The 18,995-nt window shown below is 39.3% G+C and overlaps 1 protein-coding gene across 2 annotated transcripts in view; it reads left to right on the top strand.

The window, feature by feature from the left end:
- MPHOSPH8 (M-phase phosphoprotein 8) overlaps positions 1-18,570 on the top strand; it is a 54,161-nt gene extending 35,591 nt beyond the window's left edge. Inside the window, exons 6-14 of one of the 2 annotated variants that reach the window (XM_032403405.1) lie at positions 1,759-1,884; positions 1,968-2,056; positions 4,524-4,664; positions 5,398-5,484; positions 8,873-9,027; positions 11,902-12,056; positions 14,793-14,920; positions 15,774-16,054; positions 16,401-18,570. In XM_032403405.1, coding sequence (XP_032259296.1) covers positions 1,759-1,884; positions 1,968-2,056; positions 4,524-4,664; positions 5,398-5,484; positions 8,873-9,027; positions 11,902-12,056; positions 14,793-14,920; positions 15,774-16,022 — 1,130 coding nt within the window. In that variant the 3' untranslated portion in view covers positions 16,023-16,054; positions 16,401-18,570. The remainder of the gene's footprint in view (positions 1-1,758; positions 1,885-1,967; positions 2,057-4,523; positions 4,665-5,397; positions 5,485-8,872; positions 9,028-11,901; positions 12,057-14,792; positions 14,921-15,773; positions 16,055-16,400) is intronic. The other variant, XM_032403406.1, reaches the window with a different exon arrangement.
- Positions 18,571-18,995: the final 425 nt, after the last annotated feature.

The raw sequence follows: 18,995 nt of genomic DNA, 5'->3' as shown, positions 1-18,995 counted from the left end.
CCCTGCTCAGCGGGGAGGCTGCTTCTCCCTCTCCCTCGGCAGCTCCCCCTGCTTATGCTCTCTCTCTGTCAAATAAATAAAATCTTTTAAATAAAAATAATTGAAGTTTATTAAAATTTATTAAAAATAGAAAAGGCTAAAACTACCAGATGCCGAATCAAGATCCAGTACTTGGTAGGAATAAACGTAGGATTTTGAACCAGTTGGCTATGTTAGAGACCAAAATCCAAACTACAGCATACCTTTTCTTATTATTTATGTTGTATGTTGTTGTTACACAACGACAGTCCTGTAAGTTAGGTGGTATTATCTCAACTGATGCGAACCCTCATCTGTCCTGCTTCCCAGATCTTTCCATGGTTCCGTGGGGCTGCTCTAGAGAGGGAGGTCCAGCTGTGGGCTCAGATATGTCTCAGTGAGAATATGGCTCTTGGCTTATTGAAGTGTTTCTGAGCAAATCACAGAGCCTCTTCGCCTTGTTTTCTTACCTGTAACATGTATCCCTGTATAGGTTATTGTGTGTGTGCTAAGTTATGTAAATACTTTAACACTTCTCACTGAATGTTAGCTACTTCTACTATTACTACTACTGTTGTTACTCAGAAAGTGAGGTACAGCCAGTTTACATGACTTACTCAAAGCCATACAGTTGACGAATGGAGCTAGGATACAGAAAAGCCAGTATGTGTAGCTCCTAAGGCTGTGCTGTTTTCCGATGGAATGCTCTTGGGGGTAGCAAAGAGAAGTGTTGGTTTGAGTTGAAAGCTTTGGAAGAATTTCCTTCATTTCTTTGCATGTCTTTTACAAACTTCATTTCTATGGCAAGATTAACTGTCTAACATTTGTTTAGTTTGAGGAATTGGTTTTAGGTGAAAATACTTTAACTCTTACCATAAAATATTTATGATTTTTGCTTTTTAAAATAGCACAGTTGAAGGGCGTCTGGGTGGGTGGCTTAGTTAGGCATCCAAATCTTGATTTCAGTTCAGGTCATGATTTCAGGGTCGTGGGATCAAGCCCCCACATCGGGCTCTGTGCTGGGTGTGGAGACTGCTTAAGATTCTTCCTCTCCCTCTGTCCCCCCCCAAATAAATACATAAATAAAATATTTAAAAATAAAATAAAATAGCACAGTTGTTTTCAATACTCCCCAATGAGTTATGCTCAAATCTTATTTGTTGCACCGCCAATAGTGGATGAACATGTCCTTTCCTAATGTTAGGAAAGCCCCTGGGTCAGACATATGAGGGAGGAAACTAGCACTTGCTTTGTGGGTAGGAGGGAGCACAGAGGGCTTCCAGGAGGAGAAGCTAGAGCTGAGTCTGAAAGATCAGTGACTAATTTACATACAGGTCTGGTTTACACATTTAGAATGACCTTGCTTACATAAATGATTGGAGGCAATGTATATCCAATAATGGCCAAAGATAGAAATGTTAAGAGATTCCTCTTACTGAATCCCTATGATTTTTCTCTCTTCCTTTGAGCTACTTAATCTTGTATTTAAAATTCATAGTTCATCATTTTATAATTAATAGATTACCTACTTATCTTTATGCCTTTGAAGCACCATGACATCTAAATGTGGATAGTTAGTATTACTTGACCAAGAAAAGCAGAAATTTAATTAAAGACTCAATTACATAATGAAGTATGTTACAAATGTGTATGAAACTTTGGTTAAGACACCACACACTTAATAAAACAACATTGTTACAGGAAAAAAATGTGTATTAATAAGGTTCTTCTGTGTTCCAGATGGCAGACAACAGATTTTGAGTTTGGGCATGGACTTGCAGTTGGAATGGATGAAACTAGAAGATTTTCAAAAGCATCTTGATGGGGAAGATGAGAACTTTACCACAGCAGATGCAATTCCAAGTAGTGAGTAGTTTAGGAATTTTGGAGGTCCTTTTCATGAATCTAGATATGTGAAGCTTAATTTATCTTAATTTCTTTCATTGTAGATTTATTGAGGGATGCTGTGAAAAATGGGGATTATATTGCTGTGAAGGTTGCACTTAATTCAAATGAAGAATATAACCTGGACCAAGAGGTAATATGTCTTAGTAAAATCTCATGAAATAAAGATGGGAAGTAGCTCTTTTAACAAAATTCTATTTTATTTTTCATTTTTTAAAAATTAAAAATTAAAAAAAGTAATGTTCACTGAAAGCACAGTAGAAATGTATGATGTAGAAAATTATAGACCTTGTAATTCCAGCCCCAAGAGTGACCATTTGGTTTAGCTGTGGCCTGTCTGGTTTTGTCTGTGGTTGAACCTCTGCTGCTCTGAGGGGCATAAAATGACTCCTTGTGTCCTTGTCACTGTTGATGTTTCATTTGTAGTCACCTGTTCACAGCAACTGCCCATGGTTCTGTTGCTGCAGGTTTTTCATTATGATTTATAGGGGGGGTTTTGTTTTTTGTTTGTTGTTTTAATGAAAGCGTATTAACCCTTTCTTCCTAGTTTTTAGTTTTTGTTTTTTGAGTCTTTTATTGCTTAGAGGATTTTTATTTTTAGATAGTCACATCTGTCGATCCTTTCCTTCATGGCTTTTGGGTGTCTTGCTTACAAAAGATTTTTATATTTTCTTCTTCAGTATTTTTGCTTTAGTGGTGGATTTTTTTTTTTTTTTTAATTTTATTTATTTGACAGAGAGAGACACAGCAAGAGAGGGAACACAAGCAGGGGGAGTGGGAGAGGGAGAAGCAGGCTTCCCGCTGAGCAGGGAGCCCGATGCGGGGCTCGATCCCAGGACCCCAGGATCATGACCCGAGCCAAAGGCAGATGCTTAACAACTGAGCCACCCAGGCAGCCCTAGTGGTGGATTTTTTTTAGGCTTAATCCTTAGGGGTTACAGTTCAAAAAAATTATTGGGATTTTGGGTAAAATTGCATGAACTCTATAGATTAATTTGGCTGAGAATTGACGTTTTTACATTTTGAGCCCTCCAAATAAGAACATGATAACTTCATTCAGCTCTTCATTTATTCCTAAAGCAGTTTTATAAGTTTTTTTCCTTTGTATGGTTCTTACACATTTATTTTAGATGTGTTCCTACATACTTGATAATTTTTAAATTATCTTAGTATGATCATGAGGATTTTTTCCTCCCACATTTTGTCTTCTAACTGGTTATTATATATGTTTGGTGAAGCTATTGATTAGTGTGTGTGCGTGCGTGCATGCGATCTCAAGTCACTTTGTGAAATTCTTTTACCATAATAATTTTTAAGTCACTTGCCTGGGATTCTCTAGGCAGAGAATATGATCATCTGCTAAAAAGTAACTATTCTGTTCCCTTTTTCTCCAGTAAAATTTCTTTTTCTGGTCTTTTGAACTTGGTGACATTTTGAAGAATAGTGATGATGGAAATGATCCTGTCCTGTCTCTGATCTGAATGGGGATTTCCCTTTAGGCTGTGTGTGAAGATTCTCTTTCCATTGTACTGTTGTTGGTTTCTCGTGGACAGTAGCCTTTCTCTTTTTAGACTTCCTTTCTTTGTTTACCTGCTTAAGTTTTCATCAAGGATGGATGTTGGGTTTTATCAGATGGGTTTTCTTTTTTCCTACTTTAATACTAATGTAGCTTGGTCTTTATTAATAAATTAGGAAAAGGTTTTTTCCCTTTAACATGTTTTGTAGTAATAAGATACTTTACAAATGAGAGGAAGTGCACTATCTTACTTCAGTTGATTTTTCTTTTGTGTTCCTTCAGATTGCTCATACAGGTGAATTCTGCTAAGCTTTCAGATTATAGCCAAATTAACTACAGTATTAGAACTTGGTTTTAGCAGATGGTATTTAATGGTTTGGTATTCCCATGTGTTTGTTTCAGTTAATGATTGGAAATATTTTAGCTATTAATTACCTTTTTATTTTTTGTGAACTTTATGTAATTTTATCTTTTTAATTTCTCTATTTTGTCATAGCCTCTTAGAAACCAATCATATCAGTGTCCTGTTTCCTGCTTCTGAATTTTCTTCTTTATCCTTTGAGTAGCCAAACTATCACTTCCCAACAGTTATATTTATATAGGCCACCATTTGTAGTGACAGCATTCACTTAGCCTGTCATCAGTAGAGTGGACTTAGGTCACGTCTAGTGGTCATTTCTAGCCTTAGGTCTTTCGGGCCAACTAAATGAGTATCACGAATGTGTGAGTTTCACCTGTTTTACCTAGAACACAAGGAGACTTCTGCGCCTGAAATGTGCGATAAAGAAATACCTTTGCCATTTTATAGCGTCAAGATATGAATGCAATTCATCGTATGTCAGGCAAAGTGTTGATATGATAGGTCTTACAACATGGAAGTTGTAAAATTTTATGATATATATGAAAGAAATTGTAATATTTCTGATTATTTATTATAAGGATATTTTTGTGAAAACCTAAAGTACCTGCTTAAATCAGTGCATTTAAATGATTTCACATTGAAATACCATAGATGAAAAGACTTAGTTCTAAAATTTTTCTGATAGACATTGACATGTTTTTTTCCTCAACAAAACCAATGAAGGATTCAAGCGGCATGACTCTGGTGATGCTCGCCGCAGCAGGAGGACAAGATGACCTGCTGAGGCTCCTCATCAGGAAGGGGGCTAAGGTGAATGGCAGACAGAAGAATGGGACCACCGCCCTCATTCATGCAGCTGAGAAGGTTGGGAACTCAAAAGGCATCAGTTTCTTAGTCTGTGGGAATTCCTGCCTGTGGACCAGAACAGAGTCTGTTTCTGTAGTGAAATATAACTCTCATATAGTTACATAACTTTAGAATCTCATATTTCAGCTCATCTAGGACTTGTCATGAATAGATTTTTTTTTTAAATCAACAGTAGTACTTTATAATTGAATTTTCAAAGTGTGATTTATCTAGTGGGAAGTGAATCATATTGAAAAAGGACCCCGGCGGTGCCTGGTTGGCTTAGTCTGTAGAGCGTGTGACTCTTGATTTCAGGGTTGTGAATTCAAGCTCCATGCTGGGCATAGAGATTACTTAAAAAAAGAAAAAAAGAAAAAGGGACTCTGATTAATGTACTAATGCTGGTTTCAATCTTAAGTCTTTTAAAAATCTTTTCTAATTGAAATTAAGTGTTCCTTTTGATTAAGAACTTAATTAAAATGTTCCCACATACTATCTTTTTAAAGGATTGATATACGGAGTTTCTTATGTTAAAACCAGTATTTAAACTTCCGGTTGAAGTTGCTGTCAAATTGTGTGTGGCTGTGCATGGGGCCTAAACAGTGGGGCACAGTGAAGAGCCATGTTCACTCACCTGCTTTGGATAGAGTCTGAGTATTTTTCCTGATGGCTAAAAATTTCAAGTCATCAAAAACTATCTTACTTTTAAAGAATTTTGAGAATTAAATATGCCTTTTTTTTTTTTTAATAGAACTTTTTAACTACAGTGGCTATTCTTTTGGAAGCAGGAGCTTTTGTTAATGTCCAGCAGAGCAATGGTGAGACTGCTCTAATGAAGGTAAATACTTCACTTCGGTTCTGACAGATGTTCCTGTTGGTACCTCTGATTGCCAGGCACTCTGCCAGGGGCTGGGAATATGATGGGGAACAGGACACAAGATGTGTAGGAGAAACAGGTCAGCAAAATTAAAAGCTAGTGTGAACCATGGGATTACATAAAAGTTGATACCAGGCTCAGCAGTGCAGATTCAAGGTGGGACAGGGTAGGGCACCTGGCTGGCTCAGTCGGTAGAGCATATGACTCTTGATCTTGGGGTCATAAGTTCAAGCCCCATGTTGGGTGTAGAGATTACTTAAAAAAAAAAAAAAAAGGTGAGACAGGCTGGATGTGATAGGTGGCTGAGCTGCATCCTACAAATGATATATGAGCTGGCAGGGATAAACTGTGTAAGCGGGAACTGGAATAGGATATGCACAGAGAACTGGGAGTGGAAAAGAACATGATGTACTTTCATTATTATTTTACATTGGTGGATTCATCTTCTTAGCCTCCGATTTCTTCATGGGTGTTTGGAATTGTGGTTTGCTGACCATTTTGAGTGGAAGGTTGTTAAAGCCTCCCCCATGCCTCACCCTTTAATTACTTCTCCCTGTTTAGCAGTTTTGTATTTGCCTCTGCTGGGGCCCAGCCTGGTCTAGCATGTTCCTGTGGCAGTTTTAGGTTCCTGGCCTAAGATGCCATTAGGACATAGCGGGTCCTGACATTGAGCCATGCATTAGTTCCCTGCCTGGAGGCTCTGTCTTACTGCCCCCTTCCTAGATACAGTTTTGTGCAAGGAAATTGACCCAAGTAGGTGTTTGTCTGCAGTACCTATTTTCAGCAGTCTTTCCTGAGTCAGTAATAGAGCACAGGTATAGGCCCTAGTTAGCATCGGGCTTGGTTCTGAGGGTGGTCTTGAATTTCTGTTATTCTCAAGGCTGGGATCACCTTACCCCTCAACCTTCTTCCACACTCAGGATGTGGACCTTCCTCACTGCTTGTGTTGCCATTTCATTTTTGGTTTATGGAAATGCTTGCTTTGTTCAGGAGCCCTACTTTTGAATTTTAATTTTCCTTGTGTGCTTCTATTGCCATATGCTTAGAGCAGAGGTGGCACCTCAAATATGAATTAAAACTTTGTCCTATTGAGAAATCACCAGGTACATTCTAAACAGCAAATAAGTAGTCTGGCGCATAAAGGTGTGCACATAGGGCAGTGAGCACGGACACCATCTACATCTGGGACGAGGAATTAGGACAACTTGATCCTGAGAGCAATTGGGAGCCACTAAAAGGTTTAAGCTGGAGAAAGACATAATCAGAATAAAGGTGGTTGTTTTTAATGTCCCTTAGTTCAGTACGGGGAACAGATTGGTTAAAAAGACAAGCAGTTTGCAGACTTACAGGGAGATTTTTAAAATTAAGTGAAATAATAGTGTGTACCTAGGTAGTGACAGTGGAGATAGAAGTGGGTAGACTGACCAGTGGTTTAAGAAGATAGAATTCACAGGACTTGGTAACTGAAGGTGATGCTTGGTAATCCTATTTCCTAATTTAGGGAACTCAGGCAGTATACAATGGGAGTGGGGTTGCATTTGAGCTGGAAATGCTCAGATGATGTTTCACATGTGCATCTTTAGCTCAGGAGAGAGGGTGCGGCTATAGATTCAGATTTGGGTTCATCGGTATAGACAGCACAATTGCAGCCCTAGGCTGAGAGTGGGGTCACCGCTGAAAGGGAAAGAAAAGCAGCGATGGAAGGCAGCCACATAGGAAAGACCAGAGAAGGGGGAGGAAGATCAGGAGAGAGAAGTATCCTGAGCGGTTCAAGGAGGAGCTGGCCTGCGGTGTCTGCTGAGGCAGAGATGCCAAAGGAGGAGGCTGAGAAGTGCCACTGGGAAGGAGCACTGGAGAGGGTGTTGGTGCCCTCGTTTCTCAGGTTTGAGGGGTGTGGGACTGCAGGGGCTGAGGAGGTGGATGCTGGATGTAGCAGGCACTTAGGAGTTAATCTGCGAAGGAAGAATGCAGTGTCCAGAGGGGAGGGGGCCAAGGGACTGTTGCTTCTTCGTAGAGAAGAGCTTAAAGCATATTTAACTACTGTCTAAATAAGACTGCCTATAACTGTATTTAAATTTCATTTTTGGTTTTTTTGTTTTGGTCTGGTTTTTGTTTGTGTTGGGGTTTTTTGGTACTGGTTCCTTAAGCTTTAAGGATTTAGTATATTAAATTGGGTTTTAGAATTAGAAGAAAGAAACATGGGGAGAGATTTTCAGAAATTTTTGAAACAAAATTGAAAAAAACCTTTCATCTCAGAAATAATATATAAAATTGGTTGTTACCAAAGTGTGAGGGTGTGGAGAAACCATTCCCACCCACTGATGTGGGGCATATAATTGGTTCCAGCAGGGCTTCTCAGCCTTCCCGCTCCTGACATTGTGGGCCAGATCATTTGTAGGATGTGTAACAGCATCCCTAACCTTTGCACCAGATGCCATTAATACCCACCCTGTAACAACCAGAAATGTGTCCATACATTGCCTGAATTCCCTTGGTGGGGCAAAATCACCCCAGTGAGAACCACGGGGTTGTATCATTTTGAAGAGCATTTGTCAGATCTACCATGAGATGCATGCCCTTTGACCTAGCACTTGCACAGCTTAGAAACCTACTCTGTAGTATCTAAGCTGTGCTACTAAGTGGTAGCACACCAGATGGCCTTGTTCTTGTAGGAAGGCTTACTGGCTTGCCCTGGTCCTTTACAATATATCTTTTAATTGCGGCCTCAATGTTGTGAGGCAGAAGTACTGTGATCCCCTTTTGACAAATGGAAACAGTGAGACTCAGAATTAGGGACTGACTTCAAGTCCCATAGCCGGTAAGTAACAGAGACAGGAGAGAACATGGATGTAGGTCTTTTTACTCTAGAATTGGTCTTTGAACTGTGTCCAGGTCCATCTTAAATTTGCCGAATTCAAATTTGTATCTATGCTTAATTAGTCTCCTTAAGCGGCTTTTAGGGAAATTTTGAAATTATTTTGTGCTAAGAGACTTGGTCTGAAAAGTGGAACGCACTAGAGCTTAGAAACGCCTGGTGTTTGTTCTGTCTTGGGACAGAAGTATCTTTTTCAGAGTTGCCCATTTCCCCAGAAGTCAGGGATGAAATTGAACGTAGCACGGATTTCAGTACTGTTCACTAAGTAAAAGGAGCATACCACTGTTTGTTTACATAACAGTTTGTAACCCTTGGTGAGACCTGATACCAGGTTTTCTTCCCCCTCTCCAACATTCTTGTCTTTCTCTTCACAAAGAACTCCTGGGCTCACGTGTGGAGAAGGGGGCAAACACAAATTGGTAGTTAACTTATTTTACAGCTGAGTAATTACTACTCCTTTTTTCCCCGTCATAGGCCTGTAAAAGAGGAAATTCTGATATTGTACGACTTGTAATTGAATGTGGAGCTGACTGCAATATTTTGTCAAAGCACCAAAATAGCGCACTGCATTTTGCAAAGCAGTGTAACAACGTGTTGGTGTACGACTTGCTGAAGAATCATTTAGAGACGTAAGTGTGAGCAAATATGCCATGGTTAAGTCACAGAGTCTGTTTGGACACATCATAATTAGAATGGCCTGTGTATAATTGCTCAGACGAAGATTGTTAAGTGGAAGTCCTGATGGGTTTCAGTTCTCAAAAGATCATAAATTTAGTAAGTGGCATATGAATTATTTTTCTGACAGTTACTGAGGTCTCAAACTTTGAAATTTAATACTATCCTATCTAGGACTATCTACTTCTTAGTTATGCTCATAATTTGGCTCATGCTTTCTTAAAACTGTTTAATCTGTAGTTCCTTTTTTTTTTTAATAGACAATTTTTTCAAGCAGTTTTAGGTTCACAGTGAAGTTGAGCCAAAAGTACAGAGAGTTCCTACATATCTTCTGCTTCCATATATGCACAACCTCCCCTCCTAACATCTGTCACCAGAGTGGTGCATTTGCTAAAACCAGTGAACCTACATTGACAGTTACCATTCAGAGTCCATAGTTTACCTTAGGGTTCACCTTGGTGTTGTGCATTTTGGGGTTTTGACAAACATGTAATGATATGTACCCACCATTAGTGTCATACAGAATAGCACTGCCCTAAAAATTCTCTGTGCTCTGCCTGTTCATCCCTTCCTGCCCCTGCCCCTTGACCCATGGCAACCACTGATCTTTCTGCTGTCTCTATTGTTTTGCTTTTTCCAGAATGTCATGCAGTTGGAATTACAGTATTGCCCTTTTCAGATTGGCTTCTTTCACTTAGTAATATGCATTGAAGATTCATCCATGTCTTTTTTTTTTTTAATTTTTGTTTGCTTTAATTCCAGTTAGTTAACAGTATTATATTTCAGCTGTGCAATATAGGATTCAACAACTCTACATTACTCAGTGCTCATCACTCTTAATCCCCTTCACTGATTTCCCCCATCCCTCCACCCACCTCCCCTGTGGGAACCATCAGTTTGTTCTCCATAGTTGTCTGTTTTTTGGTTTGTCTCTTTATTTTTCCTTTGTTCATTTGTTCTTGGATTCCACATACAAGTGAAATCATGTGGTATTTGTCTTTCTCTGTCTTATTTCACTTAGCATTATACTGTCTTGATCCATCCACATTGTTGCAAATGACAAGATTTCATTTTTTATGGCTGAATAATATATATACCACCTCTTCTTTATCCATTCATCATCTATCGATGGACACTTGGCTGCTTCCATAATTTGGCTATTGTAAATAATGCTTATAAACATAGCGGTCCTCCATGTCTTCATGGCTTGATAGCTTATTTCTTTTTAATGTTGAACAGTATTCCATTGTCTGGATGTACCACAGTGTATCCGTTCAAGTTCATTATTTTTCAAACGAATTCTAAATCATTTTATTTCAATTGAAAGTTCATACACGTAATATAGTAGCTTTTTCCTTAAGAATTATTTTGGCTTACTCAGCCATCAAAAAGAATGAAATCTTGCCATTTGCAATGATGTGGATGGAACTAGAGGGTATTATGCTAAGTGAAATAAGTCAGAGAAGAGAAATACATGATTTCACTCATGTGGAATTTAAGAAACAAAACAGATGAACATAGGGGAAGGGAAGGAAAAATAAAATAAGATGAAAATTAAGAAGGAGGCAAGCCATAAGAGACGCTGAACTCTAAGAAACAAACTTGAGGGTTGCTGGAGGGAAGGTGGGGGGGGAGGGATAATCGGGTGATGGGCATTAAGGAGGGCACTTGATGTAATGAGCACTGGGTGTTAGATGCAACTGATGAATCACTAAATTCTGCCTCTGAAACTAATTAAAAAAAAGTATTTTGGCAACACATAATAGAAACTTCACGAAGAGTAGTTAATACAAGTAAGGTGTTTATTGTTCAAAATAATACAGAGTCCAGGGGTAGACAGCCGTGGGCAAGAAAAGCCACTCTTCCCCTTTTCCTCCTCCACCACACTTAGGGTGTGACTTGGATCTTCATGCCTGCATGATGGTTACTCCAATTCCAGGATCTATATTCTAAGCAGAAAGTAAGGTAAATTTCAGACGAGAGACAAAAAACAAACCAAAAGGGCATGTACGTGGTGAGTCTGCCCACATTGGCAGCCTTTGCTGGGAGCCTTACCCAACTGGTAATTTCTCTGTGTGTCCATGACCCAACACAGTGGATTTCCACTCCTAAAACCGGAATATCCTGGGCAAACCAAATGAGTTGGTTACCTTCCCAACAAGATCTTTTAAAAATATTTTCTGAATTAGCACTGATCATTTTTTAACTGCCTTCTAAACTAAGTACTATAAAGACGTGTGTGTGTGTGTGTGGCAATTCTCAAATTTATTGTTTAATAGAATTTTCATTTTCTTTTTTTTTTTTTTTTAAAGATTTTATTTATTTATTTGAGAGAGACACAACGAGAGAGGGAACACAAGCAGGGGGAATGGAAGAGGGAGAAGCAGGCTGCCCACCAAGCAGGGAGCCCGATGTGGGGCTCGATCCCAGGACCCTGGGATCATGACCTGAGCCGAAGGCAGACGCTTAACGACTGAGCCACCCAGGCGCTCCTAGAATTTTCATTTTCATTAGACAAATAAGTACTGAGTGCTGTCCATATGCCAGGAACTATTCAGAAGGCCGGGAAGATGGAGACAGCAGCGGGGGAGGGGGAGGAGACTTGCCCTCTTAGAGCCTAAATTCCCTGTGACAACATAGACAGTAAGACACATAGTGTGTCAGATGCTAAGTGCTAAAGAAAAATAGAACGGGGAAGCAGGATGAGTAGGAAGTTATATTTAAAGGTTGATTTGGGAAGACCTCACTGGTATTCAGCAGTTTGATAATATGACTCATGGTTATTTTCTACATTGATATTAACAACTCTTACTATCCTTTTTGACTAGACTTTCAAGAGTAGCAGAAGAAACAATAAGGGATTACTTTGAAGCACGTCTTGCTCTGTTAGAACCAATTTTCCCAATAGCATGTCATCGTCTCTGTGAGGGGCCAGATTTTTCAACGGATTTCAATTACAAACCCCCACAGAACATCCCAGAAGGTAAGTCTTTGTTTTTCTGTTTGAAAAGTGACACTGTAAATATCAGCTGATTGTTAATCAGATGAGATCGGGCGTGTTCAGGGTGGTATGGCCATGGGCTATCAGTTGATTTTTAAACAGAACTCTGTGAACATAACCTTAACAGAATCCCATTATGTATAATAATTATGTAAAATAGTTAACAGCAGAGCTACTCTGGCAGAAAAAAAAGAGACCCAGCTGAGACCTACCATCCCAGGTGACTTAGAGGGATCCACAGAGCACTGTGTTAGCACTTGTTTAAAAAGCAAGGGGGTGCCTGGGTGGCATCTGACTACTGATTTTGGGTCAAGTCATGATATCAGAGTTATGAGATCGAGCCCTGAGTTAGGCTCTGTGCACAGCAGGGAGTCTCCTTGAGATTCTCTCTCTCTCTGTCCCTCCACCCCCCTCAAATAAAGAAATAAATCTTAAAAATTTTTTAAAAATGAAGAGCATGGAAGTTAGGCCTGTTCTTTCTGCCCATGGGTCCTGTCCCCTGTGCTTTAATGAAACCACCTTTTTTGCACGAGAAGGGAAAAAAAATAAAGTATGGAAGTTGGATCTTAATAATTGTACTACCTTTTGTTAAAATTGAGTTTTATTAAAATTTAAATTCAAATTCAAATTGTGAGCCCAGAATCAATGTTTTTCCTGAATTTTATTAAAAGAAAAAGTCAGTGACTTGGCCCATAGGAAAGTTGAGTAGCAGGAGATGGAAACTTCAGTTCTGCTTCCTAGCCTCTGCTTAACAGCTGCTCTGCAGGCAAGACCATGACATGGCGTGGTCCTTCTCTAGAACACAAACGCAGCATGTTTAAGTGGAAAGAACACTGCCTTCATGAAAGTAGGAAGCTGGGTTCTGGCTTTTTTGTTAAACAAAAACATCCATTTAAAAAAATATGTATTGGGCTCCTGGGTGGCTCAGTCGTTAAGGGTCTACCTTCGGCTCAGGTCATGATCCCAGGGTTCTGGGATCGAGCCCCATGTCGGGCTCCCTGCCAAGCGGGGAGTCTGCTTCTCCCTCTCCCTCTGGCCCCCCACCCTTGCTCATGCGTGCTCTCTCTCTCTCTCAGATAAATAAATAAATCTTTAAAAAATACATGTATTCATTGATGAAAACTTAAAATATAGCCATAGCATGAAAATTTAATTAAAGACAGCTATTCATAACACCTGTGTTTAGTGAACTTGACGTTGAAGAATCATTTGTGGTTTCAGCTGTCCAAGTGGATTGTTTACATTGCTGGGTAGTGAGCACGAGGTTGGGGAACAGGGTGTAGGGGTGGCTGAGCTGATCTGGGCCAGTCTCCCAGTATCCACAACTTAACGGGCTTCAGTGCACCTGGACTGCCTTAAGGTTACTGAATTTTTTTTCTGCACATGCACAATGTCTGTGGCCAGCAGAGAGCTTGTTAGAGATGCAGATTCTCAAGCCTCACCCAGGCCTGACTCTCAGTTGACACCTTGGTGAGATCTCAGGTGATTTATGAACACACTCAAGTTTGAGAAGCACTGACCTTGGTTCCTTGATTGTGATTTTAACACCTAGTTTGGTTGGAGAAAGCATTTATACTGATACCATGAAACAACAGCTGGCAAACTGATTAGGGTTCCTCGTGTCATTTTTTATCTATGAAATTCAAGTATTTGTCGGAGTAGAGCTAATGAACACACCTTCCTTAGATCTAACTCATTTTGGTTAGAATAAACAGCACCTGAATGAAGAATTTTCACTGTAGACCACTAGTCCCCATTCAGGCCATTTTGAAGAGTTACCACCACTCTCTTTATATAGACAGTAACAAACAGTCCCAGATCAGATGCTCGTTCATAGTGGAGCTGAAGGGAAAAAGACAAGGAACGGTCCCTATATTGTCTGTAGGCCTTTTCTTCTTTTGAACCTTAGCACTTTGGGGGCAGTGGTGGGGGTGGGTATTGCATTTTAAAGCTGGAGAGCAAAATCAGTATGACAAACCTTAAATAGCTTGAAAGGCGAAGAAAGAGAGCCAGGGGCTCAGCGTGTCCTCCTTTCCCTGGGACCAGAACAAATAAAGCCAGTGGTTCCTTGGGGTCTCTTTTATGAAGTCTCCTCTAGTTTATAATTGGGCTGGATCAGTGTTTTTTCATCTTAAAAATGGCTTACCAGAAAGGTCATAGAGTTCATATATCTGTTTTCTGTTATAATAAAAGTATGGCTTTGTTTAGAAAAGTGAGTCATGCACAGTATTTTGGATATTCAGTGGAAGCTTCAAATCTCATGGTTTTTTCCCCCCCAAAATAAAATAGGTTTTGGTATTAATCAGAGAATTTGGAAAAGGCAAAATACTATGTGGAAGAAAATGGGACAGTCACTCAAACCCATACCCAGAGAGAACCGTCATAGAAGTTTGCTTCTATGGACATTTACACATTTAGCAGCAACTTTTAAATACTCATTTTCTTAGACCAAAATTAATGTAGAAAAGCATATTTTAAAATATTTGTTCCATGGACAAAAAATAAAACGGGTCTGTGGTTTGAAAAATGCTAGGTAACACCAAGTTTTGAAATTGGACTCAAGATTGTCTGGTGTGAGTGGGCAGCAGGCGGGATTGTATACCACCAGGCTTACTGAGGGGACCGCTCCCAACTTGTACAGCTGCGCCTTCCTCAGAGTTGAAAGGTGGCCGTGGTAGGATTGGTATTAAAATCTATGTTTACACCTCCCTTATTCAGGCTCTGGCATCCTGCTGTTTATTTTCCATGCCAACTTTTTGGGTAAAGAAGTTATTGCTCGGCTCTGTGGACCATGTAGTGTACAAGCTGTAGTTTTAAATGATAAATTTCAACTTCCAGTTTTTCTGGTAAGATTTTCTGTAGTTCATTACTAAAAAGTACATTCTTCTAATCCAGAAGCACAGATGACTTTTAATTGTGTGTTTTAATAAAATGTTAATTGTAACTAAGCCAGGTGGAAATGAGGCAATATAACCCCTAATTATAAAGTAAAATTATCCTAAATTTTGTAAGAGTCTGGATTTCTCATATTTGATATATATGCCTTAAGTTAACGTTTACCATACTGTCTTAGAACATTCTGAATATAAATTAAGGTATAATAAACATACTGATTTTTTAAAAATATTCTCCCTTTTCCCACCATCATAATTACATTCACCTAAAGCAAATTTAGGAAATTTTAAAATTACACCCATCCTGTGCTTCAGGTACCTAGAACATGGGTGTATTTATGCTTAGTGTTAATGTGTGTAGCTTTAGGTAACCATTATACTGTAAATTTGGTTTATAATAAAATAAATATTAGTGGCTATATAAACTTTAACAAAAAATGGTCTTGAAGAATCTTTGTGTATGTTTCCTTTTCTGTACTTAGAATTCTTTCCTTAGGCTGAATTAAGCAAAATCAACTGTTGAGGATTTTTAACACTCATGCTGTATATGGCTGGATACATTGCTAATCCTAAAGATTTATCTGGATGCTGTTTTTGCAGATAAATCTTACAAGCTTTTTTGTCAGTTGTATCTTTTTAATAAATCGAGAAAAGTAATCACAGCAAATTGATCTATATAAAGTATAAAATTTGTGTTCTTTTAGGTCTTTGTAATCTGAAATGTTTTTGTTAAGATCCAGTGATGCTCTCAGATGTAGAAGTTTGTCTCAGGAAACTGACTGGTTGGTGTCTCTCCTCTCCCTAGGATAGTCATTTTGTTTACTCGTTCAGCCCTGCTGCAGGCCTCAATAAACTCTTCATAAGGTTGACGGAAGCGCCTTCTGCCAAGGTGAAAATCCTTTCCTCACATTTAGTGCAGCTACTTCTGTTGCTACGCCAGATTACTTTATCATCAGCAGAAAAACATTCCAAGAATGCTGTGTTCCTGGCGTGCCTGTCCTGGAGACAAGTGCTCTCCGGGATAGCAGTGCACCAGAATCTACAGATGTGTTAGACATAAATTGTGTGTCAAGAAAGGGACTGATGGTAAGGATGCATCTCTCCGGTATTGAGCAGTCGGAGCTGTATTCTGGCCTTTGTTATTTAATGTATGACATTTTATGTATGTCTCCAGGATGTTCACTAAACATTGAAGCTGGACCGAAAGCTTATGTAACAAATAGTACAGTTATTTACTATAATAATCTAAAAAATCATAAGCACTTGGATTTTTTTATTAGAAGTGATAACCTAACACCCTGAATTGATAACCAATCTGAGAACATTGCCAAATAAGACAGACAAATGTTGGTTGAGTGTTTTCCCTCTTCTAAGAAGAGAGAACTCGATGGAGGTATCTGTACTGATACTTATGCCTATTTTCTTTCAATAGGTTAAGCTGCTAATAGGTGCATACAGAGTACAGCTGCAGTGACGGAATGGAGAGTTGGGATGGAGATCTTTCCAGATCTGTTTTGGGACTCTGGCACAGCTAACACCTCCAGATTTGAAGTTTCATCTGTAAACCTCTTGCAGTTTCAGGCCTGTTATCTGTTACAGGCTCTAAGACAGGACATGGTGGTTCTAATATATTATAAAATATAGATGTAAGTATTTGTGCCAGTGTTCTGAAATCTCGATGTTGTCTCCAGACCGCATAATTCAGTTTTTCCACAATGTGGAATGGTACATAGGAGAATTATTTAAGAAAATTAAAAGTCTTTTTTTTCTAACTTGAAATTTTCTACTAGCCCTGGTGAATTTCTGCGTTAAAAACAATTAAGTGTATATGTGATATTCAGGTTACCGAAGCACTAAGAGGTGTGAATTTGCTGCCCTTGAAGGATGACTTTCTAACTTGGTAGGCAGATTCGAGGGAGGAGGTTGAGCTGTTTGTAATATGCAGTTGCCACAGATCCTGAACTGGAGGTGACAACTGTGTGTATTTGCAGTCATCCTTTATTATTCAAAAAGGTAATAATAAGTCAGAATCTAAGATACAGCAAAAAAAATGTAAGCCGGGACACTATAGGGCCTAAAAGAAGATATTACTTGTGGACTTTTATCCTTGTTCTTGGACTCCATCAAGTAATTTTCAAAAGCCAGATCCTGTGCCCTTATTAAACGAACACTGGGAAGGCCAGCCAAGGTTTATTTGCCACACTGTGCCTCGTGTGAAGAGTTACTGCTTCTAGAGATTCCCCACATCTTTTATAGTCTCTTACGAACTATGTGGCCAAATAAGAAGTCAGACTCAGTCTGGAGTATGGAGATTTATAAAATTATTTAGTTCCTGATTGGTTTTATAATTTACAATTTTAATGAAAAATTTTCCGACTGTCCTATAGTAGACCACATACATTGTATAGACATTTCAGAGAGCCATTTTTACTTTACATACTGCCTTTTCCTACATTGTTCTCAATAAAACAAACACCGAATATTGGTCTGTTTTCTTTGTATCTCAAGTCTCAGGACTTCAAAACAAGGGGGATACTGATGTGTTAATTTTTTAGCTAAATGATGGCTGGGATTGGAATTTTTTCATCCGTACTGAGTCATGTATGACTAGCACTGTATCTGACTTCATAGTTTCTAGGAAAAAAGTCATAAAGACTTGAGTTAGCAGCAGTGGTAGGTCAGGGAGAGTCAGGGAGATGGTACCTTCAAATAATACATATAAGAGAGAGAAATGGGTTTTTAAAGAATGAAAATTTCTGTTATGAAAATCATGCCTGAGATAGTATCAGCTTTAACAGCACACATCATTAGAAGGCGATGTGCTGTTTATCCAAGAGGCAAGGCAAGGCTAGAAATCGAGTAGAAAATCTGATGAATAATTTCTTTAGAAGTTTAGGTTCAGAAATATGAAAGCTGTTTATAAGAGATGAAGAAACTGTTAATTATGGAGAAATTGAGCAAGTTATTTTGACAGAAGCAGAGTTAGGGAAGGAAGACAAAAGTGTGAGATTATTTGGGGTAACACAACCTTTTATGTCCATCTCAACTTCTACCAGTTATGCCAGATGCGGTAATGAATCATGTAAACACAGCTGTGTCTGTCTGCTAGGAGTAGTAGAGCCACACAATTTAATACCTTTTGTTCTAAACTACAGCTTCTCTACAGCCAGATGAAAAGCACACCTGTCCACTCTGAAAGTTCTGGTTTCTTAAGGATGGAGAAGACTTGAATGGTCTAGAGACTCACACCTGAGTGGTTTCTTGCTGGTTCTCTGATGAGGCAACTTAATTCCATCAAATACTGATAATGCTGCTACTTTGACATTTAAATGTGTACAAAGTATGAGCCATGGTTTCTCTGGAAAAGCAGTTCTCAAAGCAGCACCTTACCAGGCTTACAGATTTGTTTAGTACTATAGGTCAAAACCAAAGCAGTGTGCTTAGAAAGTATATACAATACAGAATACGTAACTAACTGAGCTTTGTATCTAGGCCATGGGCAATCTTATCATTAAGCAGATCATCGAAATGGGATGCATCACCGTTCAGCCAGACTCACTGAGAAAAGCAAATAATACACATTTTTATTTCAATTTTATTTATTTTTTTAAATTTTTTTTAAGATTTTATTATTTATTTGAGAGAGAGAGAGAGAGAAGGATAGAGCACAAGCAGGGGGAGCAGCAGAGAGAGAGGGAGAAGCAGGCGCCCCGCGAGCAGGGAGCCTGATGTGGGGCTTGATCCCAGGACCCTGGGATCATGACCTGAGCCGAAGGCAGATGCTTAACTGACTGAGCCACCCAGGCGCCCCTTGATTTTATATTAACTTAAAAAAAATCAGGGGCACCTGGGTGGCTCAGTTCATTAAGCATCTGCCTTCAGCTCAGGTCGTGATCTCGGGGTCCTGGGTTCGAGCCCCATGTAGGGCTCCCTGCTGAGCAGGGAGTCTGCTTGTCCCTCTCCCTCTACCCCTCCCCACCCAGGCTCACTCGCTCGCTCTCTAATAAAATTCTTTAAAAAAAATCAC

This window comes from Phoca vitulina, unplaced genomic scaffold (assembly GCF_004348235.1).
Source record: "Phoca vitulina isolate PV1807 unplaced genomic scaffold, GSC_HSeal_1.0 scaffold5, whole genome shotgun sequence".
In the NCBI taxonomy this organism is placed as follows: Eukaryota; Metazoa; Chordata; class Mammalia; order Carnivora; family Phocidae; genus Phoca; species Phoca vitulina.
The sequence above is the reverse complement of the archived record's forward strand: the minus strand, read 5'-3'. Positions and strand labels throughout refer to the sequence as shown.